The following is a 27,221-nucleotide window of genomic DNA, read 5'->3' on the forward strand; positions in this document are numbered from 1 at the left end:
TTGGTGAGTACTAGTTAGTGATTTTACATTGAAGGGAGCTTCAATTAAGGAGATACAAGTGTTCCACTATGTTCGCAAGAAGAAGAAGACAAGCAAAAAAACATGAGTCAGGATATGTATAAAATATCAATTTTACTCTAAAAATTACATTTTTGGCCTAAACTGACTGGTTTGGACTGTTCTTTTCTTTTCTTTTATTTGGACTGGTGTAATCTTTCATGGTTTTACAAATTGTTCCACATAGACTATAGATATTTTTGCCATGCTCATTTTGGAATTTGACCTTGATGTCATTGGATCAGGATTGCATGTAACTTTCATACACAAGTACTGAAGTTAGATGGACAGGATGAAACTTGACTGCTCGGAAAGTATTTTCCCAGGGCTGTGATTTCACAATGGCAGAGCTAATGGTTTTCAAATTTTCAAACAAGGCAAAGGAGGAATGTTAAATTTGTTGCATAAACTGTCTAAATCTCATAAGTAACAGAAAAAAAGAAAAGAAAACACCTAATAATGAATCAATAACATAATGGTATAAAGTAAATTCGAACAGAGCTTGTGAGAGAAAGAACATGTGTTGCATGCATACAACTGTATTTTAATCACTGATATCACAGAGTGTTAATATATGAACCAGATGTAATGGACAGTGTTTTGTCTATCCTAACAGCTGAGTAGTATACACAATGGTGGAACTGCGACAGGTCCTCACCAAAGGCTTAATTTTTTAAATTAAGCCTTTGGTAAGTCCCTATTGCAGTTCAACCATTGTGTATACTACTACTGAGTTGCATGCAAAATTTGACGAAAATCGGTAGAATAGTTTCTGAAATATTTGACTTTTAAGTGAGCATGGAGTCGGTCAGGAAAAGACAAAATGTCCAACTTTTTGTCGTAATTAAGTCTTAATTAATCTAATGAAGTCATCGAGAGTGTTCCAAATGCTGTTTTGTTATAGCGTAACCATCTGCCGAGATGCATGCAAAATTTCACGAAAAACCGGTCAAATAGTTTAGGAAATAATCACTTTTTAGTGAGCATGGGGTCATTCTGGCGAAAGGCTACCAATCCAACGTATTATCGTACTTGTTATATATTATTGAGGTGAGAGGTGTTTTTAGCTGAATGAAACGCAAGGCTTGGAAGTCATCACCTCGCTACAGTCTCGGGGTTGCTTTGAGCGAGAGCCGTGGATGAGTATAAGTGTGTGTATCTCTCGGCTCGGCTATGATGATGATGCACAGCAGGCTGACTAGCGAGGCTACAGATGTCTGAAAGTGAATGAAACACATCTCTCGGCAGTTTCCCGGGTCATCATCCGGGTATCACCGAGCGAGGGCTGTGGGCGAGTCGCAGTGTGTGGCTCGACTCGGCTTGTACAGCCGGCTGGCTGGCTGGTTGACAACGTATGCACGGCAGGCTGACTACCGAGGCTACAGATGTCTGAAAGTGAATGAAACGCATCTCTCGTCAGTTTCCTCCCTGGGTCGTCGTCCGGGTATCACCGAGCGAGCTGTGGGCGAGTCGCAGTGTTCGGCTCTGCTTGGCTTGTACATCCGACTGACTGGCTGGCTGGCTTTCTCTGCAGTTTCCCCAGGTCGACTCGCTGCCGTCTCGGTAACATTGAGCGAGCGCTGTGGGCGAGTCGCAGTGTGTGTGTGTCTCGGCTCGGCTTGGCTCGGCTCGGCTATGATGCACAGCTGGCTGACTAGCGGGGCAACAGCTGTGTGAAGCTGAATGAAAAACGCAGGTATGGGCATTCCTCCCGGGAGTCGCCTCGGTCTGGCTGGCTACGTTATGTTGATGTCCGCAAAACAGTTTATTGTGAATCTCTTATGATTGTTTGGTTGTTGTAATGAAGGCTTGTCGGGCCTGTTGGTTCCCTTGTTCTATGAATTATTTTTTCTCGTCTTCGCAAATGACGGCGTTATTACGAGACTTGGTCCGAATCTCTTGTTTCATTCTGTGATATTTTGCGATTTCTGATAGCACCAAACGAAACTCTTCTTCAGAGATTTTAGAGTCGGTGAGCGCGGTGGAAATAAGATCGTCTATCGTGTTTAACTTCGCTTTAGCTAGAATTCGAATTTTGTTCTGTTTCAATGATTTACGTTGCAGTCTGTGAGACACGTACTTAAGGGTCAATCCCATCAACCCTACCACTCCGGCTGTTATTTCGATGCCTAGCACCAAGGGTGCGGCCACAATGATGGATAATAACCCGATACCTGCTACGCCTAATCCCAAGCTGACTGAAACAAGAGCGCTGTCAACATCGTCCACGAAATTGACGACCCTGTGATATTTTTTCTGTAATGCTGACTGCGTATCGCGTATCGCGTATTCTAGTTGTTGTTTGATCTTGCATAACTGTTGCAAATGAAACCCGTCTACGGTTCCCATTCTGTATATATTCTCTTTTTTATATAAAATGATAATATTATTTAATTGGTTTTTCAACAATCTTTGATGAATATACTTTAAACTGATGAGGTACAAGTGCTCAGATAAAAAAATGGTCCGGAGTAAAATGTTAGGATCTGAAAAAAACATGACCTCCTCGAGGCTTGTGGTGGGGATTCTTCCTGGTTGTATATAAATACGACAATGTTTGTTTTTATGGCGATTGTGCCAGCGTATTTTTTTAACCCCAGCGGAATGTTCACATCTTCTCCTGGGACATCTCCAAGAAAGACTTCAATAATAGGTGTAGAACCTTGTATCACGCTGATCCATGAGTTTGGGACTTCAGTATATTTTCTTAATTCTAACCATTGATGTTTGTTTTCTGGACGTGTGACTAACATATTACCTGTTTTATCTGGTAATGTTGATACGTACATCCCTTTTTTTGTGCCTGGAATAAAACTATTCAGTACAACACCATTATTTTTTAGTTCGATGACATTACTATCTTCATCCATGACAAGATATGGGTAGGTAAGGATAATATTGATGATCCAGTTCAACTGAGATTCGAAGACGATTTCTTGACGTTTGTACACATTGTCTTGTAAGCACATGGCGTACAAGGTGTTTTCCTCGCCGGGCAGATCGAATCCCCGCGTGTCCTCGAGATCTGCTAGCGTTACGTTGGGATGATGATTATTCATCTTGTATATTTTATACAAAACTATGAAATTGTTTTTAATTGGTTATCGGATAATTCCTCGGACGTGCACTTCAAACCCATAAGATGTATGTTGTCGAGTAGGAAAATTTTGGTTAGCGATATCGTGTCTTCCACGGTCACGGGGACTCCTTGCAGACTGGTGTAGGCATTCTCGTTCACTCGCACGTAAACGGAGCAAACTTGGTATTGTTGTTGTTTGGCCCAGCGGCGTCACGCGGTTCCCCGAGGTAGACTTGTATGTACAGCATGGATTTCACTGGCAGATTTTCCAGGACGTTTACCACGCTGTCGAATTGCGACACCATCTGCAATCCCACGTTTTGCGTTCCCGGGTTTGCTTGACAGCATGTGGGCTACTCTTTGCCTCAACGTGCTGACGATCACGCTGCATCTTTGCGTAAGCCAAGAGAAGCGTTCCGTTGTTCACGGCTTTCGTCAGGTAGTGATCTTTGTTGTCCGTGAAATTGTGTCGAGCATGATGTTGAGATTCTAGTCGATTTGGGATGGCACTAATACCCATTTGTTGTCGTCATTGAAGATGAGAGTGTAGTGCCTGTTTCTTGAGACGGCCGTGGTCTCGATGTCGTCCAGGTGGAACAGCCTGCTGTGGACGGCTGGGGTTATCGTCCATTTGTCTTCGTCGTTGTGGATCAGGTTGTACCGCGTGTTGTTGACTGCTCCTTCGGTGTCGACGAAATCGTCTAGGTCATTGCTGCCACCACCACCAGCGGCAGTAGAGGGCGGCAGTTCGACGTGTTTGTAAATGCTGTTTTTCAGTTGCAAGGCGTACAGTTTGCCGTCGACTGTGGGTTCGTCGATTCTGCGCTTGTCACCGACGTCGGAGATCGTTATGTTGGCGCAGTTTCTAACGCGTGTTCCTGGACCATGAGACTCTGTCATTGTCATATGTGCAGCGTTGTGCTGAGATATCCTATATTTACGGGATAGTGTTTAACATCTAAAACCGATATTTTCAGTTCCGTGATGTTGCCTCAGATTAATTTCTTGTAATGCCGCGACAAAAACGATTCGGTTCTGCCGTCATTGTACTTTTCCGTTTTCACCGGCACGGCTCTCAGCAGTGAGGAAGGTCGTTCGCCTTGAACGTTGTCGGTAGTGCTCAGCTGATCGAGATAAGGAACTGTGAATTTGACTAGATCCGAACCACGGTTTGGGTATTCCTATCGTTCACAACATGTCTCTCGTGGAAGCCAGCAAACAGCTAGTGAAAGATTGGGGTTAAAAGTTGTATCATTACGTCAAGACGAACAAGTGGAACGACGATTACATGGCTTTCGACGACAGCAAGGATTACCGTGTTTGGAGTTTTGAGCAGGGACCCGCGGACGATTGGAAAATGTTCATGCTGGACACTTCGAAAGGGTTTACTCGTGATTTGCGATCAGAGGACTTCTCGGTTGGAGGAAGCGGCTTCCAATCGGGTCCGTCTCTCGTCTTCCAGGTCGCGCAATGTTTTCTCGATGATTGTTTTCATTGCTTCGTTGTCAACCATGATCCTGAGTTTTCTTTTCTTGCGAGCGATGTGCTTGTCGATTTCATTCAGTTTACCCATGTTGTTCATGAGTTCTCCGCGCACGTTTTTCAAGTCTCCGTTTAGACCACAAAGTTCATTAAGAGGAAATTCGAAACCGGGCAAGGGTTTGTTCGAGTACATGACCAATATTTTTTCGATTTCGTCCGACACTTCTTTGGCATGCTGGGACGAATCGGCACCACCACCGAGTTCGGTCCTTACGTTTTGCAGATCTCAGACGACCTTCGGTGGAAGTTGTTTGGGTCATGCGCCGCCGTAATCTGGCAGGTTTAGTCTGTCGCGGATCAGTTGACTACCGCAACGGCAACTGGCTAGCATCGACAGGGCGAGCGGTTTTCTCATGTGTTTGTTCATGAGATCGACCTCCCGATGAGCTTTCAATTGCAGAGTCCGTTCGTTGTTGATTTTGAACTTAGTCACGACCCAATGGTTCGACGTAATTTTTATCGCGTTTTAAAGCATCGTAATATTCGTCCACAGCCTGCTTTAAAAGCTCGCTGCCCACGGTGTCCCCCATGAAAGAGGTGTCCATGTCTGCATCTTCGTCGATCAGCTGGTGTACGTCTAAATCGTCCATGGGAATATAGTCAGCCATTTTTTTTTTATATCAAACTATACATAATTTCAATATAAACAATGTCGCATTACGGACGAAAGCTAGATCCTTTCCGAAAATCGAGAGAGCCGCTCGGTGTCAAAGCCGTGCGTAAGTCGGTGACCATCACCAACAATCCGAGCACAATCGATCAAAACCAAACGCTGCTTGTTCGATTCCCCAACCTTGGCGCGAACGACGTCATTGTCCCCGGCACAACTCGACTGGCTTTTCACATCACGTTGGAGTCCGCGGACGACAAATGCACGATTGTGAACAACCTGTGTCGTGCCATCGTCAAGAAAACCACCATCAAAATCAGCGGGTACTGAGCATCGATGACAGCAACGTGTTTTACTGTTACACAGACCTCTGGAGAACCTCGGAAGAACGCGTTGACATGGTGTATCAAGGAATTAGACGGAATAATGGCGTATCGAACGACCTACGTGTGGGAAAAGTTTACACACCAGACCAGCTTGGCCAAACAACGAAAGGAAAGAACTCGCCGCCGAGGCGTATGGGAATCGGTTTTGCATACCGCTCGACTTCGAGCTGCTCGAGGGGCACATGCCGTTTTACCAGGCCGGCTGGGCTACAGGCTGGAATACGAACTCACATTCAACGACTACGGCAAAGTTATCTTAACGCCGGACGACACCGAGGCCAGCTACGTCGTAGACAACATCTCGCTGGAGTTCGACATGGGCATGAGCACGGAACTGGCCTGGCAGATTTGCTTGTAGTACTCGGGAAAGCTGTCCATCCTGCGACACCAGACAATCCTCAAGGACAAGAGTGACACGTTGTGGAAAATCAACCTAAACGTGCCAGCTCGATCGATGAAAGGCATCTTGATCATTCCCGTGGCGGAATACGAGCCATTTCGAACAGACTGCAAACTCACTCGGAATCCTGAGATCACGAAAGTGGAAGTGACCGTTGAGGGCATTCCCAACCAGCTGTTCAGTCAAGGCATGCGAGCTTACCAGCGGTGGGACAAGATATATAAACTACCGGCTATCAAACGACACTTGTCGGAAGTGACGTCGTCAAAGACCTGGGTTTGTCCTATGTGATGCTCCATAAGTACCTGTTTAAGTAGTACGCGCTGTGGCTTGACATGAGATCCACGGACGATTCAATATAGACAATGGAAGGTTCGTGCAAGCCATTTATTGATTTACCTCCCAATCCCCACTGCGCCATCGTGTGCGGTCAGACGGGGTGCGGCAAGATGGCATTCGTGCTGGACATGCTGGAAGGATACTATCACGACGTGTTCGACCACATCGTCATTCTTTGCCCGACCTTACGGGTGAACAAGACGTTCACGGAGAGACCGTGGGTGATGACGGTCCCGGACGTGCATAAAATCGATCCGGGAACTCGTCTGCAGGACTGGTTGCGCGCTTACCACGACAAACTGGAAGGAGAATCGACGCAAATGTTCGAAATTCTCATTGTGTACAACTTGACTTTCGTCTCGCTGTGTTTTGCGTACATCAGAGTTTATTATATTAGACTTAAAAATCGCTAGTTACATTATAAGATGGAGTGCAACGAACTGCTCAAACAAATGTTGGATGATGACAATAATAATAAAAACGACAAGCGAGAGAAATTGGTGGCGCTGGCGGTCAGCAGCAAATCCAAACAATACTTGGGTGGGGGTGACCACACTCCCGATAAAATTCACAAAATGCCAGCCGAAGAAATTGACAAATTGTAAGCGAGATACGAAGCCAGACTCAGCGCCGAAATGACGAAAACCATAGGGTCTGTCATAATGCAAGTCTACGCTGGCTTAGCGTCGTACTTCCTTCCCATTCCGTCGGAACGTCACCTTTATCTGTGGTAAGATCTCGAGAAAGATCCGTTCATCGACCACGCTTTGAGCGCCGTCACCTGCGTGCTATACCATTGATACGGCATGTTTTTAGCTCCGGAGACTGTGGCAATCATCACGGCAAAGCATTGTCGATTTAAAGGTGAAAAAAATAATAATGATAGTAATATACAACAACATGGATGCGCACCTGCCCACGGAGGAGGAAGCGACGACACCGATACAGTTGATAAGTCACCACCACCAAGAATCCTAAAAAAGTCGCAGCTGGTAGAAAAGGTGGTTTAGCCAAGCACCACAAAAATAATGATAATACTCCATGGATTGTTGCAGCAGCAACGGGATAAAGGGTCCTTCACACTTATTTCGAATTGACAGGAATCAAGGAGAATCAGCCAGAAAATATTTTTTTCCAAAATTCGAACCACATTCGGGAGAGAATGTCAAAGTAAACATTTTTTTCAAGCTTTGTAAGAATGCTGTTGGAATACTTAGATCGCACTTCGAACCCAGCTCGAATGATTCTTATTCATTCCAAATGTATTTGATCACGAATGCAGCGTGATTGAATCGGAATACAGAAGGAATAATTAGAATGCCGTTAGAATATACAAATAATACTTAAAATGAATTTCTACTGCCGTACGAGGCCGGTTCGATTGCTGTGTGAATAGCACTCAAATTTCAGTTGGAATATACCTCGAATGCTGTACGAATTTACATAGAATGCCTTCAGAATCCACTTGGAATGACCCCTGAATATGGATCGAATGTTAAAGAATTAAAACAGAATGCAGCTCGAATATTTCAAATGTCCTTCAAATGCACTTAGAATGTAACACGAATGTCCGAAATGCATCAAGAATGCTGCCGGAATGTTCCACGATGGGTATAAAACCTGTTGAAGATTGCTGTCCTCCAGAAAGCCCTGATTGAAAGAGATGTGGAGGAGACCAGGAGGAGATCCAGGAGATTCCTTACAGAGGAAAGGAGGAGGCTGTATGGACACTACACAAGACTGATGGAGGAGCTCAGAGTTGAGGACACGCAGTCTTTCTTCAACTACCATAGGATGGAGCCTGCCATGCTTGATGAGTTGGTGCAGAAAGTGGGACCAAGAATACAGAAGCAGGATGCATATATGAGTAAGGCGCTACCTCCAGGCTTGAAGCTAGACATCACATTGAGGTTCCTGGCTTCAGGTGATAGGTACCCTAGCATCATGTACAGCTTCCGCGTGGCAAGGAACACAATCAGCCTGATCATCCCTGAAATATGTAAGGTCATTGTGGAGGAATACAAGGATGAGGTTATCATCTGTCCTACCACCCTAGAAGAATGGGCACCGATTGATAGGTATTCAGAAATAGGTGGAATATTCCTCAGGCCATAGGACTTTAGATTGCAAACATGTGGCCATTAGGAAACCTGCAAAGAGCGGCTCATTCTACCACAACTACAAGGGTTTCTTGTGGATGGAAATTACAAGTTCCTGTGGGTGGACGTTGGTGCTTACAGAAGTATTTCTTATGCTCAGATCTTCAACGAGTGCAAGCTCAAGGACTGCATTGAAGACGGGAGCATGGGATTCTCTGATCCGTTCCCCTTACCCCAAGATGACGAGAGTATGCCATGCTTTATTCTGGGAGATGATGCCTTTGGAATAATGGCCTTCTTGATGAAACCGTATGGTCATGGGACTCAACAGAGAGACGAGGGCATCAACAACTACAGGATCAGCAGGGCCGACGGGTAGTGGAAAATGCATTTGGAATCATGTCTCAGAGTTGACAAATCCTCCTCACCACCATGCTGCCAAGGTCTTCCATTGTGAAGGGCATCACTGACGTGTTTATGCGATTCGGCGGTGTTCTGATGATGCCTGGGCTCATTTGAAGAGCATTTGGGTTGTTCTGACTGTAATTGAGGTGTGATCGAGGTGTGTTCGATGTACATTCGAGCTGTATTCCAAGTGCAATCGAAATATTCCGATACGTTTGAAGAATGTGCCACCTAAATTCCAGCAGCAATCGAAATACATTTGATGCGTATTCGAGACATTCTTGCAGGATTTGAAGTGGCTTGCCTTTTCGATTCTCCCTCGAATACGTTCAGAATACTTAGAATGCATTGAGAATACTTAGAATGCAGCTAGAATACACTTCAAATGTTGTTCGATATTTTTCCACCTCGAATGTACCTCGAAAGTTTTGAACATGTTCAAAACATTCGGGCATGTTACAAGAATTGACACAAATAGTTGGAGTGCATTCGGAATGGAGTAAGAAGTTTTAGAATGCAGTTCGGATTTCCAGGAATTTTTCATTCCGGCTCATTCCGCCTCAAGTGTGAAGGGGGTATTAAGTGTGGTCGTCGTTGTCGTTATGCTGCTATATAATAATAACAAGCAACAACCACCGCAACAGCAGACGACGTAATTAGAAATAAATCCGCATGTTATGTTATAAAAAAAATAAATATATATTTTATATATACACACGTGATGTCGTCCGAAGGGACATTTGTCAACGATGCATATCACGCCGCCATGGTCGCCCGACTAACCGTAGGTTACGCTCGCTTAACGAACATGGTTCTCAAACAGCCTACGATTAAATTCAATTTCAACGTGCAGGACATGGGCATGCTCGTCATGGACTTAGGAATGGCGATGGCCACCAAGGACATTCTCGTGAAACAAGGAGTTATACAAGAAAATATTTTAAAGTACATGTAATATTGTAATATTTTAAAAAAAGAAATGGCTACGATCGCTATGACTGACTGAGTTTTGGTTTTACGCCGCTTTTAGCAATATTCCAGCAATATCACGGCGGGGGACACCAGAAATGGGCTTCACACATTGTACCCATGTGGGGATTCGAACCCGGGTCTTCGGCGTGACGAGCCAACGCTTTAACCACTAGGCTACCCCACCGCCCCACGATCGCTATGATGGTCGGTGGTGCATTAGTCAACGCCCTCCTCGCATTTTCCGGCAGCAATTATCTCTTCTCCAAATTACGAACGTCGAACGCGGTCGAAGTGGAAGCAAAACGTAAACGTCACGAGCGGACGTCGTACGAGGTCATCTCATCAACTTGACGAAAAGAGACCTCAACGACTGCTCAGAATAAAAGTGTGACAGAGTTAGCGAACAACCTATTAGAGATTTGACTTCGCACCTGACTATAACGAAAAACCTATTAGAGATTTGACTTCACATCTGAATATAAACAAAAAAAGAACTATTAGAGATTTGACTTCGCATCTGAACATAACGAAAAAACCAAAAAACTATTAGAGATTTGACTTCACATCTGAACATAGCGGAAAAAAACAAACCTATTAGAGATTTGACTTTGCATCTGAATATAATTATTTTTCATTTTTAAAAAAGTTTTCACACATTGATATAGCAACGAACAAAAAAATCCTATTAGAGATTTGACTTCACATGTGAAAAAAACCCTATTAGAGATTTGAATTCGCATCTGGATATAGCAACAATGCCAACTGTTCGAGAACTGAAAAGGATTGCCAAAGAACGCGGAGTGATCGGTTACTCCCGTTTGAAAAAAACTCTGCTGCTGAAATTGCTCGGCATGAAAGACGAACTCACGGTGAAACAACTCAAGCTCCGAGCAAAAGAACATGGGCTCAGAGGTAATTCGCACATGAGGAAAGCTGAGCTCCTCATACTCCTGGAGGAACACAAACCATTGGAACTGGAATTCCTGCAGACGAAGCACGCCTTAGGTAAGTATCTGAGAGGCTGGAGGCTGGACGTCGACAAAAACATGGATGTCGACGACATCAAACCCCTGATCGCCGACAAAGTCGACGAGGAACTGAACGATCAGGGAAGCCTCAAATGTTCAATCACGGTGAAAATGTCGCTGGAAAAACAACAGACAGACGGCACCACCGATCACGTCCAGCCTTACTTCAGAGGCAAGCAAGAAGTCACGACTCAACCCGAATCCATCGACACCTCGTTTGCAAAAATACGAGAATTTGCTGGAACGCTACACACACATGGGTTCGGGCTGGGTCGTGGACACGATCGACACAGTCTACCTGAACATAGCCAACGACATGCCGTTAAAAGGCGGATCGTACCTGGACCTACAACCGTACTACAAAAACAAAAAAGCCATCATCAACCCTAAAACCACCAACAGCGATATTAATAATTAATGCGCGGTAGTGGCTATCATAGTCACCAGGTTCAAAGCGACAAGCCATCAGTGCAGGCGTTCCAGCTATCCGTCAAGCGGGGAATCCGAGTTCGACTTCACGGGCGTGGAATGCTTAACACCCCCCTCCTACTGGATGCGATTCGAAAAACTCAACAATTTTACAGTCAACGTGTTTGGCCACTAAGGCAGAAATAAAAGAAATAAGGCAGACCAAAGTTAAATTTGAATTGTTAACGGATTACGACATACACCTGTTCGCGGAGAAAGGCTTGCGAGGCGGGATTTTGATTGCATCCAAACGATACGCGAAAGCCAACAACCAATACGTGAAAGGCTACGACTCGACCAAACCGACCGAACACATCCTCTATCTCGACGCCAACAACCTGTAAGGCTGGGCAATGAGTCGGTATCTGCCAACCAGTAGGTTTGTGTGGGTGAACGCAAAATATTTCACCTCGAGGTCCATCTTAGCTCTCCCCAAAGACTTCGAGTTAGGATACATATTCGAAGTGGACTTGGAATATCCAGCGGAATTACACGAATTGCACAACAGCTATCCGCTGGCTCCCCAACGCTTGACGGTGAACCTGGACTGGATGTCTGAATATCAACGAAACTTGCTGGGAGACAACAAACAGGCTAACGTGGAAAAGCTCGTACCAAACTTGATGAACAAGTCAAAACACGTCGTTCACAATCGCAACCTGCAGCTGTACTTGTCGTTGGGGATGAAATTGAAAAAAAATCCATCACGTGCTCGGATTCCGTGTATGGAATCATACATCCGGCTGGACACTGAGCTGGGAAAAAAAGCCACCAGCTACAAGCTCATGAACAACTTGGTGTTTGTCAAAACCATGGAAAATTTGAGAAAACGCGTGAACGTGAAGCTAGTCAGATCCAGCGAGGAAGAAAAACTCAGGAAGCTCATAGCCAGCCCGGCGTTCAACCGAAGCAAAATATTCAACGACGACTTGGCAGCGCTGCACATGAAAAAAACCCACATCAGATTCAACCGACCCGTTTACGTGGGGATGTGCATCCTTGACTTATCCAAACATTTGATGTACAATATCTACTACAACAGTATGGCGACAATCGATGCGAAGTGCTGTACACGGACTGATGATGGAAATTCACACCGAGGATGTGTACGAGGACATGAAGACAAACATGCCTCTGTACGACACCAGCGACTACCCAAAAGATCACCCTTATGCACAGCCAAGTCAACAACAAAGTATTCGGCAAGATGAAAGACGAATGTGCGGGCACGCCAATCGCCGAGTACGTTGGCTTGAGACCCAAGATGTATTCCATCAAGAAAGCCGCCGTCGCCGCCGAAATCCGAAAGGCGAAAGCCGTGAAAAAACATGTGGTGAAAAATACATCAAGCACGTCATATTCAAGGAAGCCCTGTTAAAGAATAAAACGTTCAAACACTAGATGAATATGCTAAGAAGCAACGGACACAAGATATACGGACTGAGAATAAACAAGACGTCGCTGTCTCCCATAGACACGAAACGATGAATCGCCATCGACGGAGTCACCACTTACGCGTACGGACACACGCACATATTAAATAAGTAACACGCAGGCAATACATACATGATGGAGAAATTTATTACAGCCCGCGCCTCGGAACATCCTGAGAAGAAAATTTGACCTTTCAAAGCCAAATCATGTGCACCAAGCCGACCTCCTGTTTCTCCCTCACGACAGGGTAAGACGCAAAACCTACAAGTACGCCCTGACAGTCGTCGACGTCGCCAGTTGCTACAAGGAAGCCAAAACGTTGACGACCAAAGATTCAAACGAAGTCGCCAAAGCCTTAGAAATGGCATCTACAAACGCAGTCGCTTGACATGGCCTGCCGTATTGCAAATCGATCCTGGACGCGAGTTCATGGGAGCCGTGTCTCAGCTGCTGGTCAAACACAAAGTCCAAGTGAGACGAGGTATAGCGGGAGCTCACCGTAGCCAAGCCATCGTGGAGAGATTCAATCGCACCTTAGCCTGTTCTCACACCAATACTCGCAGGATTTAATGGATCCCGGAAACAGAAACACGGAATGGGTCGTACGCTTACCGCGAGTGGTGGATGCCGTCAACAACGAAGTCACCAGACTCGTGGGCAATAGACCCATCGAAGCCATCAAAATGAAATCTGTTAACAACACCAAATCGGCAGCAGCACGTCGTGATAAAATGGAGAAAACATTACCAGACCAGGTCAGTGTTAGATTCTTGTACGAGCCTGGCGTAAACGAGGGAGACAGCAGAAAACGTTACACCGATCCGATATGGTCCATGAAAACGTACAACGTCAACCTGGTCGACATCAAAGACGGCGAACCGAACTTGTACTTCTTGATAGACGGGGCCTCAGCAAAACTGCAGTCAAGTGGCTGCTTTTCTTTTTTGAAAATATTTGAAAATACCTTTTACTGCTTAGTCATGACAGCAGTGATAGAGCAGTTTTCATAATAATGATCCTTTGGCTCTCAAATTTAATATCATCATGTGTTCCCTCATATTCCCTTAACTCATTAAGCCCGAGAGCCACCTCACTACTCAACACCTGGAACCCCTTGCTGATTGCCCACTCGCTGTACCGAGACTAATTAGTGCTAATCACACCTGATTTCCCTGGCAGGTTTCGGGGATGACAGGAAACTGTCTAGTCGTACAAACAAGTCCTGATTGTTTAATTGTGTCGTAAAAATATATGTTGAAAGAAAGCAGGTGTGAATACATATCGTGTATTGCAAAGTTTTATGTAATTTGATTGCAAGTTTCTCTTGTAGACCCTTGGCGGCTTGTACATTTATATTTTATCACAATATGCATGTATTCTTTGTATGTAAGAGATGAGACGCACATAAACAAATTCTTTCTCTCATATCAGTGTGTGAGGTTTACATTTACAAAACATCTGTGACAATGACATACTGTAAAGAAGAATTTACTTACATACTTTATAAGCTTCGATGAAAATAGCATTTTTGCTGATACATTTCTAGTGTATACGAATTACTTTAATGAAAGTACTATTACGCTAGTCTGTGACTAACATAGAGCACATTCATAGCTTGGCACTTTGTTTCATCTAGATTTAATGCAGAAAACATACGTGACCATACAAACATACATATAAAAAATGTATACTACATATTCCTTGCATAGACATAAAACAAAGAGTCATTGATAGGGCTGCCATCAAATTTCGAATAGAACGCTCGTATCTCAACTGTTCAATATAGTGGCTGGTCATATGTTATCTGTGACCAATCGTATCATGAGATACCTGTCACAGAGGAAAGGACAGGTGATGGGGCGTAGGCGAAATTTCTGAAGAGCACGTTTGGTCACTCAACAGCTTGGATAGAGATTGATTGTTGGCTATATCGTTGACCAGTCGATATGCTGGGTTTCGGCTTTATCAACTCAAGCTATCATGTAACAGTTTGTGTATTGTAAACATACACACTGGTAACAATGTATGAAATATACACATAAGACAAATAGGAGTAGATAGACACTTGAGCGAGTTTATTTGACCTCATGTTAGTGTTTTTCAATACGTAAACAAAGCGATTGAAAACCAACCATTGAGTAGAGATAGTATTTATTTTCATATATACTCATGTCAATAATGGTTGTCACCCCCCCCCACACACACACACACACACACACCTCACACCCCACCCCCTCTCCAATTTAAAAAATCGAAGGGGGTGACAACCATTTTTGGCATGAGTATACATTTTACACACATAACTAGTAAATAAAACATAATGGTTTGCTGTACATGTAAATATAATCTTCACCTTGTTACGAATGAATATCCAAACTAAAGTACACGTATTACAGAATTCACGAAATGACAGTATACTGAATTATTATAGTGTATAAACTTGCAGTTCAACACACACACACACACACACACACACACACACACACACACACACACACACACACACACACACACACACACACACACACACACACACACACACCAATATTTATGAAGGTGGGCCTGCCTATATTTATACTGAATGCAAACGAGGTTCATAAGATTACAGATGTGCATGCATGCATAAACATTACAGAGAGGGGCGTGACTACATAAAGCAAGTTGTCCAATGATATAACAGCGCATCTGTTTGTTTTACACTTGTCACGGGACAAACCTTTCAACAAGGACGTAACTATGTATATGCATTCTACCGGAGGCTGTTATTTCAAGGTCGAAAGAGGTGTTCAATTATCTCATTACTGTGATCTGATTGAATGATTATACGTATGTGTATCGATACCATAACTGATATACTATCCAGCTTTGATTGACGATGGATCAATAGAGACTGAGTTCATTGATACACGTGATAATTACACCGGATTTGATAATTACAGAGATCAAATGCAAATGTTTTACACAATGCTCATGTAAATTGCATAGAAAACTGACAATTCAAATCAACATGAAACTGTCAACAGCTTGAACAAAAATGCTTGAAATACCTTTGTATGGTTTACATGTAATAACTTATGATATTACTTCTGTTTAGGTGTGAGAATTTTTTGAATTACCAACTTACTGTGTTTTGTTAAAAACGTAGTAAAAGATTTCATTGTTGTAATAACACTGACATGTATATATATTCGATGCAAAGGCGTGTCCTTGAAATTTCATATATTGTTTCACATTTATTAGGAAGTTGAAGAAAATATAATCTTCAGTAACCTCTAAACCATTACATCTAATTCAATCAATGTGCATACGAAGTATTTTAGTATCCATTCCCAATGAAGAGTACCAGACACTTACCTCTGTAAAACATCATAATCCCCTTTCTCGACGACATGTGTTCATTTGCCAAACGTTGTACAAGCCTATGATAATGATTAGCAATTGCTATCAAAACACTTTAAATACTTCTTCTGATTGACACTAAAAGTTGCATCTCTCGTAAGAAAAGCTAATATTTGCTCAGTACTACTAAATTGGTTGAAATAATAGGTACAGTGCGATTTGTAAAAGTACGACAGACATTTGCGTCTCTCGCTGAATAAGAGGTGCTTTCTGTTGACGAATATATGTGGCTCTCGCTGTGAGAAACTGCTAATTACCTACCCCATAAACACGTCACTCGCTGTGAGGAGCTGATTATTTTGCCCCATATATGCGTCTCTCGGCCTTAATGAGTTCAGTGAGGCCCTGTTTCTCTTGTTTCAGGGTACACCAAAACCTGAGACGTTCAATTCAGACAGGAGGTATGTATAATCAAACGTCTTATTGCATAAAGAAAATGTTTCAGTCTCACATAAGGTTCTAATCATAATTTACAACCAGACCCTGGTTGAAAATAGGTAGTGAAGCTGTTGATTCATCAAGTGTTGAGTGGAACTGGTACATTTTATGTTAAAAGGTGAAGAAATTGGCAGAATTCTCAAGTTAATCTTTTCTCAGAAATACAAAGATATGTTGATTTTGATCAGGTATTCTTTGAGCTGTACAGAATACTTTTTGTGTTGAGTCTTCAGGACCCTTAAAGGCTCTAAATACATTTCTTCCTTCCCATTCAGCACTAAGAATTGCTTGGACTGTTTGAAGTTAATGTCCCCTGAGGATTCCCCATTTCCCAATTTGAGGAATGTCAACCCATATCAACGACAGCTTTTGAAAAGTATGCCCTAGTCATAAACAAAGGCCAACAATGGAGAATGACGAACAAGCTGTGATCTACTGATGTACTACTATTAGATGAGACACAACCTGACAAATGATCCCAATTTGCATATATGGGAATGCCCTCCAGAACATTCCATTTGAAAAATGAGGGAAACACGTTGGCGTCTAAAACTTGAAAAGTTCAATTTCCTCATGCGTGTCTTGTTTTGATTGTTATTATATATCATACTAAGTATGTGTACAGCTAAGATCCTTAGAAACTGAACCAAGACAAATAGAACTTTATTTACAAGACACACCACACAAGTGCTAGAGAAAAGAATATTTTATGTTTACAAACGGATGTATAAGCAGCATATATGATGGTGCATCCTCTCCACAAAGGGGTCAAATACAGCATAGATCCATTCTGGAATTTACTGATTTAGGCGTACTTCGGTCCGTAGTCGTCACTTTCTGAATCGGTCTCAGTGTCTGAATCATTTGCCAGTCCTGCTTCGATACGATTTGTCAATTTCTTTTTCTACTGCAATTTCCCGTTGCCAGTAGCCATCTTCAATGGTTTTAACATGTTTACAACATTCGGACCATTCCTTGAAACCGATTGCAGACATTCTCTCCTTTTTATGGCAACTCTTAGCACAGTTTTTGTGAACTGCAAGTTTTGTTTAACAACAAATTTTTTTACATTGGCCCAAATCAACTCAATTGGGTTCAATTCTGCGTGGTAAGGAGGAAGACATAGTACATCATCGCCATGTTGTTTCAACATAGTGTCTACTCTATAGACAGGGCCCAATTTGTTGGATTTTGCCAGACACATCAGTTTGGCTTTGAGCATTTTATCGTCAAATGCAATATTGTGCCTTTGTAACCAAGCTTTGATATCATCTTTTATGTTAGCCGTTGTTGTACATTTGTCCACTTGCTAGCTGTGGTATGGCGCATTAGCCATAACAATGACGGAGTGGGGTGGAATGTGTGGGATCAATTTTTCCTGCAGGCATTTGGAAAAATTATCAAAATTCAGAACTCTGCTTTGGAACCTCATGGACAATGAATGTTTGCAACCCCTATGCCCAGTAAGAGCTCTTAAGTGGTATCATGACAAGACATATAGGCTTTTCTCAGAGGACATCGTAGGCTAGAGTTATCATGCCAAGATCAGTCTGACGTAGATGTAACTAAAAGTACAGTGGCAGCATGGATCAAGAAAACTTAGGTTTCTCCTGATTCATCTTCAAGGGCATCCACTATCAGTGGTGTGTCCTTCTATTTGGAATTTCCATGTCCCCATGGTTATTCACATGGTCACAAAGCGAATTTCTCGGTTTCTCCACCACAAAGTGATTGTATTCGGGGCCTACATTGATACTGCCCTCAGGTGCAGAGAGATCAGCGGATCCTGCTTCTCCACATGCAGTTCGCCATCAGGCTACTTTGGCAATTAGGATGGCTTGTCAATCTAAAAAAATTGGAACTGGTTCCAACTCACCGTCTCCAGTTCATCGGGGCAGTGTTCGACACCAATCTCGGCAAGCTGTTTGTTCCTAGGGAATGGTTTCTCAAGATTCAATGTCAGGTTCCCCTAGAGCTGACGCAACCCAGAACTCTCCATTAGTAGCATGAGCTTCTTGGTCTGCTGCCGTCAGCCAAAGTGCTCACTCTTAGAGGACAGCTTCAACTTCAGACGTTACAACAGTTTCTTTGTCTGCACATCAGAGTCTGCGATCCATAGTTTTTGCCCAGTCCATCTTCTCTGCCTAGCCTTTCTATGGGGAGAGAAATTTTAGGGGGCTCACCAAGCCTATGTCGGATTCAGCTAATCATGTGTTAGAGGGACATAATACTATCTCTAACACTTGAGGTAAAGGCCCACCCATCTTCCCCTTGGAATCCCACATTATATTATGAAGTTACCACACGGTTATTAAGGGAGACTTCTTCAGATAGTGTTTGGGAAGACCACTAGAAAGTAAGACAACACTCATGGATAAAACCCCCAACATTTTCAAGTCTTAGAAGTAGTATTCTAAGAGTTATTGTCATTGTTGACAAAACTTCAAAATAGGAATTTATGGCCCTGATGTAATACATGAAGTCTTCTTACCATTATAACTATTACCAAGCTGACTATTGTTTCGTTTTTAGTTTCAATAAATCTTACCAAATATGGTCCATGATGTCAGCTGATATTGCATGAGGTATGCCTAAGGTTGCTTTTTTTACCTTCCTATATACTTTCAGAGATGGTCAGAATGGAGGAGGAAAAGGAGTGCCTCAGCCACGAACATACTCGCTTTTTAGTAGTTCTCCGTGGGAAGTACCATCTTTGGCTGGTGGAGAACCTCGTAGTGAGTACACTATATTTGCAAACATTAAGTGTTGTAATTCATGAAATACACTTTTGACTTTTTCCCTTAAATGCTTCATTTTACATTTTCCTGCAGGATAATGTTTTTCGGAATACATGTTCATAATTGTTCAGTATTGACATTTTGTCACTATAATGTCACGTGTACTTGTTGAAGACACCTTTCCTTGTACAAGGCATTGTATGTAATTTTACTGTTGTTAGACCCCTCGGGTTTGTGATGGACAATGACTGGCTGTTGTGTGCTGAAGTGTGAAAATACAACAAATTGTAGTTTTTATTTACATTCACTCTTTCATATTCCTCGGGTAGAAGATCAGTACTCACTCACAACTGATACATCAAACACATGAATGCATTTACTCATTTTTAAACTTATCCTATATCACGACTTGCACCTCTCTCTCTTCATTCGACCATGAGTGGAAACGAATTAAACTTTGCTCCAGGCCTACCTTGTCCCTGTCCCCGTGCTGTGCATGCCTTCCTGCCTTAGCCATGCTCACTAGTCCGTGACAGCACGTGATCACCTTACATACTCATTCTCTTTCTTGTCGCTCAACAGAGTGGACGTGAGACTTTTTTCATCTGAGAATTGCTCAACATGGATAAGCCTGTTCAGGCCAGAAAACAAAAGTTTTACGCTCAGTGTAGTAAAGTATTTTCAGCTTGGGACCTACACATATCGTGTGTTGATTGTGTGGGTTGTTGTGATTGGGACAAACGTTGTCCTAAGTGTTCAGGACTGTCTAAGGAGGATTTTAAAGCTTACAAACGTGCTTGTGCCAGACGTTTGGCAGATAGGGCCAGGAATGCTTCTGCGGGATCTGGTCCATCTCCCGCTAAAAACAATGTTTAGATCGCCCCACCCTACTTGCTCGCCGTTCTAAATCTCCGGTCTCTCCTAACGAAGATTTTATGGATGCTTCGTCTGATTCCTATTTGTCTGAGAATGTTAAAAGGCGTTTTGGGACGCTTCCCTCACCTAGCTCAAGTGCTCATGGGCATGCAAAGGTGGTAATGACTGATATTTCCTCTACACAAGACCTGCGATCTACTTTATCTCGTAGATCTGTTTCTTTGTACCGTTCAAAGTCCTCGAAAACTACTAAATCCAAGCATTCATCATCGAAGCGTGGAATGGCGCGGTTGGAACATAACCGTTCTCCTCCTCGTACGGTTTCATCCCACCGAAACAATTCACCCACACGAGTTGAGTCACCATCTGGTTTGGAGGTGCGAATTCATTCTTCTACTGCTGGGAAGTGTGGTTCTAGATCTCGTTCACGCTCGAGCTCTCGTCGTCCTTTCAATGTACCAGTCCGAACCAATTCACCACCTCGATTTATTTCACCAATCAGAATTGGGTCTAATGCCAGTGTTGGTTCACTAGAACGGAACCATTCACCTAGCCGTGTCATTGCCAAGGGTCGAACGAGTTCACTCAGCCGAGCCGGCTCACCAGACCGAACTGATTCACGTAATCGAATGGATTCACCAGGACGAACCGGATCACAGTCCCGACTCAATTCACCTCAACATATGTTTCAGTTCGACTCACCATCTCATAGTCGAATCAATTCACCACTGCATTCACCTAGCCGTACGGTGTCTTTTCGTCAGAGTGATTCTCGTAGTCGATCTCATTCACCTCAGGTGAATCAGGCTATCCTGTCTAGTCAGTCTAGAGCTAGTGAGCACTTGCGGTCAGCGCCTTTACCTGATAGTTCCCCTCATCAACATTGTTCTGTGCGGGTGGTTTCACCTGCTAGGTTGCATTATGGTTCAGTGGATCGGTGTTCACCTTCACGCCATGCCACTTCTACTTTGCCTCGGTCACAGGTTATTGCTGAGTCTTGGAATAGTGCGCTTGATTCCTCTCCAGCGCCGGATTTAGACACCATGCTTCGTGCTGTTGACCCTAAGTAGCGTAATTTTGCGCACACTGTAAACAATATTTACTTCCTCGGATCCCCACTCGTCATGTGTGGGTTGTATTGACCTGTGTTCCTGGAGCAAATGTTGTCGGGAATGTGCTCCCTTATCAAGGACGTTTTTAGAGCATGTAGACATGCTTGCTCTCGTTGGCTGGCAGACAGAGCTCGTTACACTTCAACAGTTGATCACCCGACAAACCCCGCTTTTAACGACCAGTATTAACTGCATGTCGTCCGGAGATTCCCATGTTGGACAGTGATGATTTTAATTTTTATTGGTGCATCATCAGATGTCTACTCGTCTTTCCGCCTCATCAAACCGCTCTGTGTTGCCAACTGACTCACACAGCCGATCTACATCGTCAAATCACCGAACCGATTCACCACACCGAATCAGTTCGCCATACTGAATAGATTCACCAGACTGAACCGTTTCTTATCGCCGAAACGGTTCACATCATCGATTCAATACACAGCACCATAACGGCTCTCTTCACCGAAACGATTCACCTCGTTGAACCAATTCACCTCGACAGGAACATTTCACCTCTCCTCACAGGTTCATCTGATCGTTTTAGATCTCTCCATCAGCTGAGATCATTTAAACGTTTCGGATTACCGAACCGATCAAGATCACAGTCATGATCCAGATGACAATGCCGATCCAGATCACGGACTGATTCAGATCACATCAACATTCTGGCTCACCACCCTGAACCGATTTACCAGCCCGACTCGTACCGTTTCACCAGGCCGAACTGCTTCCTATCGCCGAACCAGTTCACCTGGCCGTTCAAGATCACTGAATTGTCAGCATTCATCGAACTGTCAGCATAGGTCAACCACCTACAGCTACCTAGAGCAGATGTTCTATTGATTTCATTCAGCATGAAGGATCGGGACTTGTCAACACTGGTTTTCCACATCCTCAACAAGGTTCGTGAACTTGCATCTAGATAGGGCCAAATTTGTCGAACTCTGCTAGTTTTCAACACGATCCTAGTTTTCAGGGCATCTGTGAGGCGCTGAATTCCTCTTTACGAAGTGGCAAGCTTTATCCGGTTTACCCTACGGCTTGCGAGGCGCTTCATGTTTTTAGTCACATAACTTATCCCACCTTGTACCCCTTTTCGGATGGTTGAACAGAGGTAGTAGCTATGTGCTTCACCATGCCAAATCGATTCACATTTGATGTCAGTAGCGCAGTCATCTAGACATATCACACTCGGCACTTGACGGTCTGATGATCCCAGTTCTCAGGAGTCCTCCGTGACCGGGGCTCATCTCATTCCAGATTTAATCTACCATCCGATCTTCCTCTTTGATGAATGATTCGGTTCAACGAATCTACACTTCGCTGTAGATGTCAGTTCTACAACCACCCGATAGGGCATTACTAGATAAGCTTGCTAGCCAGGAATACTTTATGATGCTTCACTGAGTCTTATTACTGCAGATTACTGGTAACAGCGTGTTTTATCGCTGGGTGAATTTTTGCAGATGGTTCGTCATCTTCAGCTCCCTGTGTTTTACATGATAAGCAAGTTTCTGGACAGATAACAGATGGGTCAAGTTTTTGCGCATGGTACCAGCAGTGATGTTTTGTCAAATAGCCAGCATAGCTCAGCCCGGAATTTATGGGTTGCAACTCGCCTGGTTAACCGAAGACCTTGCTGTCCATTTTTTTTGTCACTCGTGTGCAACGTTTGCAAATGGCGGACTACTGTTTGTTTACCGGAATTTTGATGATTAGAGTGACTATGAAGTGCCCTGGCAGACTTGTCTTGGTCCCACAAATCCGATATCAAGTCCAGCCTTTAAATGCTTTTAACAATGATAGGTGCCATTCCCGGTAAGAGTGATTGTGTCGGGATTTCAACAGCCAGTCTAGAGAGACTGCTTGTCGAGGTTGACGGACAGAAACACCCGTGAACGGTTTGACTTTTGCTGGGCTTACTCGGTTTTCTACACTAGCTCAAGCACTGAGTTCAGAGGTCACTGCAGTTATGCGTGGACTGTCACCAGGGAGCGATCTACTACCTGTCTCACTCCACTTGGCGAACCATCATTTTGTTCAGCCAACTGAAACGTTCCTGAGGTCGCCGATCGTACGAATTTCTTCAATTCGTTTACAATGTGAACGTTCCTGTAGATTGACTGACAATCTCCATGCGCCGTACATACTACATTCAGCACTCCATTAGAACTGACAAAGTAGCTCGACTTATTGAACGTTCTTATCTCAGGAGATATCTCTTTGTCAGAGGCAAGAGTTGTTAGACCTCTCTTTTCCCTCGACCAGCGAGACGCCTACCTTCACATCCCGATACATCCAGACTATCGGAAGCATCTTCGATTTACTTTCAAGGGGCGTCATTGATACCAGTGGAGGCTCCTGCTGTTTGGCATATGTACGGCCCCGTGGCTTTTTACTCAGATAACCAATCCGATAACAAGCTACCTGCATTATCTAGGCGTGACATTCGAGAAATATATCGACGACTGTGTTCAAGCCCAGCAGGATCCAGTCGTCCTTCCTCTCCACAGGCAGTTCATCATCAAGTTGCTCGCGCAATTAGGATGGCTGCTGAATTTGGATAAATCGGAGGTAAAACCGACCCAGTGATTTTTTTTTATTGGGACAATATTCTACACGACAGGTCATGATGTTTGTGCTCCAGGAGAGGTGGGACAAGATTCAGTCCAACGCACCACTAGTGCTGGTCCAATCCACAACTTTTCGCCAGTGGCAGAAGTTACTAGGGTGGTGGACGTCGGCACAAGCGCTGACTTACAGGGGCCAGCTGCAGCTTCGCCCTCTCCAGATGTTTCTGTGCCCATACATCCGGGACGACAACCCCAGGGAGTTGATTCGTCTTCCCGCACAACTACATTCAGTGTTTCGTTGGTGGCTCAACAAGTGGAATGTTTGTGTTGGAGTCTCTATGGTGCCCTTCATACCGACTCAACACCTGTTCGTCGACACATCTTTCAAGCTGGGGCGTTCACTTTCTCCATCAAGTGGCCTAGCAGTGGTCATCAGGAGAAAGGGCTGAATATGATTGCGCCTTGACAGGCAGCATGTGTTTTTGGGCTCTCTCACATTTTTCAAAATAAGTCAGTTTCTAATTGGACTACTATCAGTATTGAAACAGTATTATCAGAATCATCATGTGAAAGTTTCAGGTGTGGATTATATCTAAAATGCTGACTTTTGAACGTTTAAACTTCATATATTTTGTGATTTCACATTTGTGCTTGTGAATGGTGAGCTTGTACTCACTCCCAGGACACTGAAAAACCCAGAGCAATCAGCGATGACAATCACCTATACAAAAGACCAGCTTCTCAGCCTAGTCAGGCCTGGTGTCCCTGACAAGATTCCTTTACAATTATTGCGTAATCTTCGTTGAGCTGGTATATGCAGTACAAAGTCTACCAAGCGGGGCAAGCGAAGTGGGAAAAGGAAACAAAGAAAAACAAGACTTAATACTGAACATTTTTCAGCTGATGATAACAAAGAAAACAGCAAACCAAGTGCCACCACTAACAAGAAAAATATCAAACCTGTTCACCAGAAACCAAAGTACTTGAAAGCTGCGCTGTGGAATGCCCAGTCTGTCAGGAACAAGGCATTGGAAATCTCAGATACTGTGCTTGATGACGACTTGGACCTCTTGTTTTTGACAGAAACCTTGTTAAAGCCAGCTGGTGATGAAACTGTCGTAGTTGATCTACTTCCAAAGGGCTACGAACTCAAACAGGTACCACGGCTATTAGCCATGGGAGGAGGTGTTGCAGTTATAGCTAAACAGAGTCTGAATATTGAACTCTGTACTCCTTCCACTGTTTCAAGTTCATTTGAACAGATAGAGATGGTTATTACAGCTGAAAGCAGATCTATGAGGGTGGTGTGTATTTACAGACTCCCACCATCGAAGACAAATAGGCTTACCATGTCTCAGTTCCATAATGACTTTTCACTTCTACTAGAGACATTGAACACTAAAAAAGGTTCGGTCATTGTATTGGGTGATTTCAATAGTCATTTTGATGAGCCGAATATGCCAGATGTCAAGAAATGTATTTCAACTCTTAAGGCAAATCGCTTTTAACAGCATGTGTCACAAGGGACTCATAAAAGTGGTCACAATATTGATTGGATTATCACACGGGACTCTGACACAATATTGAAAATATTGTAGGTGAAATTCGCCTCATGTCCGACCATTTCTGGATTGAATTTAATGTTTGTTTAATGCATTAAGGAAATCTGTATTGTACCGTAATGTCAAGGCTATTAACATGGATGCCTTCAAGAAGGATCTCTGTGGCAGTGAGCTTGTGACAAATACTCCAAAAGATGTACATGTATTGACGGACATGTACAACTCTATACTCTCAGACCTTCTGGACAAACATGCACCTCCAGTCATGAAGACAGTTCGCTGTAGGTCCAGTAACCCATGGTACTGTGAGGAAATACGAGAAGCTAAACAGTCACGGCGGATCGCTGAAAGAAGATGGCGAAAGTCAAGACTCAGTGTTCACAGAGAACTATACAAGCAGGAGCGTGATAATGTAAACAGAGCAATTCGCTGCTGTAAGCAAAAGTATCACAATGAAACCATTCTGTCAAATCTTAACAAGCCGAAAGCTCTGTGGACCCATATGTCCAAGCTTCTTGGGAAAGAAAAAGACTTTACACTTCCCGATGCCGATAGTGATGAATCCTTGGCAGAGGATTTCAACGAATTTTTCACTGAGAAGGTAACTACTATTAGAAAAGCCTTCGTTCCAAGTGATCAGAATATATTGGGAGAGCAGATATCTACTGGATGCAGGATGTGCAAATTTCAACCCTTAAGTGAAAACCAGGTTCTGAGTCTAATAACAGACTCCAAGAAAACTACTTGCGAGTTGGACCCAGTCCCGACAAATGTGCTCCTGGGGCTCATGGATGTCCTCCTCCCTGTCATTACCAGGATCATAAACATTAGTCTTGCTAGTGGTGAGGTGCCAAATGCTTTTAAACAGGCAGCAGTTAAATCTCTGATTAAAAAATCTAACCTGGACAAAAATACTTTGAAACATTGGAAAATGGCAAAGTTGCAGTATTAGTCCTGCTAGATCTCTCAGCAGCGTTTGATACTGTTGATCACCAGAAACTGCTACAGCGGCTATCAGATGAGTATGGAATTGGAGAGACCGTTTTGTCCTGGTTTGTCCTATGTGACTGACCGAAAACAGTCATTAGTCATCAAGACGTCTCATTCCTCCACTGTCACAGTTGACTACAGAGTACCGCAGGGCTCTGTGCTGGGACCGTTACTTTTCACCCTGTATACCAGGCAGCTGGAGCAGGTTATCAGCAATCACCAGGTACTGCATCATCTATATGCTGACGACACCCAGATGGTTGACAGCTTTCTCCCAGCCAGTGACACATCACCATTGACCAATCTTGAGGACTGCTGCTCTTCAGTAATGTGATGGATGAATGACAATATGCTTAAACTAAATGAGGACAAGACAGAGGCTATGCTTGTAGGCCCTAATGCCCGTGTGTCAAAGGTGAACATCACCCATCTCACTATTGGGGAAACAGAGATTTACTTCTCAACTCCTGTAAAAGATCTAGGAGTATACTTACAGTCAGACATTTCAATGGAAAGACAAGTATCGGAGATCTGCAAGTCATGTTATCATCATATCCGGACCATCGGAAAAATACGCCATCTACTAACTGAATGTTCTACAGCTGCCCTTGTTTGTTCCCTCTTTCTTTCCTGAATAGACTGTTGTAAGAGCTTGCTTTTAAACATCCCACAAGAGCTCTTAAACCTTCTGCAACGCATAGAAAATATTGCGGC

General features: G+C 43.6%; 1 protein-coding gene across 1 annotated transcript in view; it reads left to right on the forward strand.

Annotated features, from left to right (window-relative positions):
- The window catches only part of LOC124253643 (protein SMG7-like), a 297,643-nt gene that overhangs the window by 252,239 nt on the left and 18,183 nt on the right, over window positions 1-27,221 (forward strand). Inside the window, exons 21-22 of the mRNA XM_046687453.1 lie at window positions 16,582-16,619; window positions 19,285-19,391. Of these exons, the coding sequence (XP_046543409.1) occupies window positions 16,582-16,619; window positions 19,285-19,391 (145 nt within the window). The remainder of the gene's footprint in view (window positions 1-16,581; window positions 16,620-19,284; window positions 19,392-27,221) is intronic.

Source organism: Haliotis rubra, unplaced genomic scaffold, assembly GCF_003918875.1.
Source record: "Haliotis rubra isolate DU_JTF1 unplaced genomic scaffold, ASM391887v1 Scf548, whole genome shotgun sequence".
In the NCBI taxonomy this organism is placed as follows: Eukaryota; Metazoa; Mollusca; class Gastropoda; order Lepetellida; family Haliotidae; genus Haliotis; species Haliotis rubra.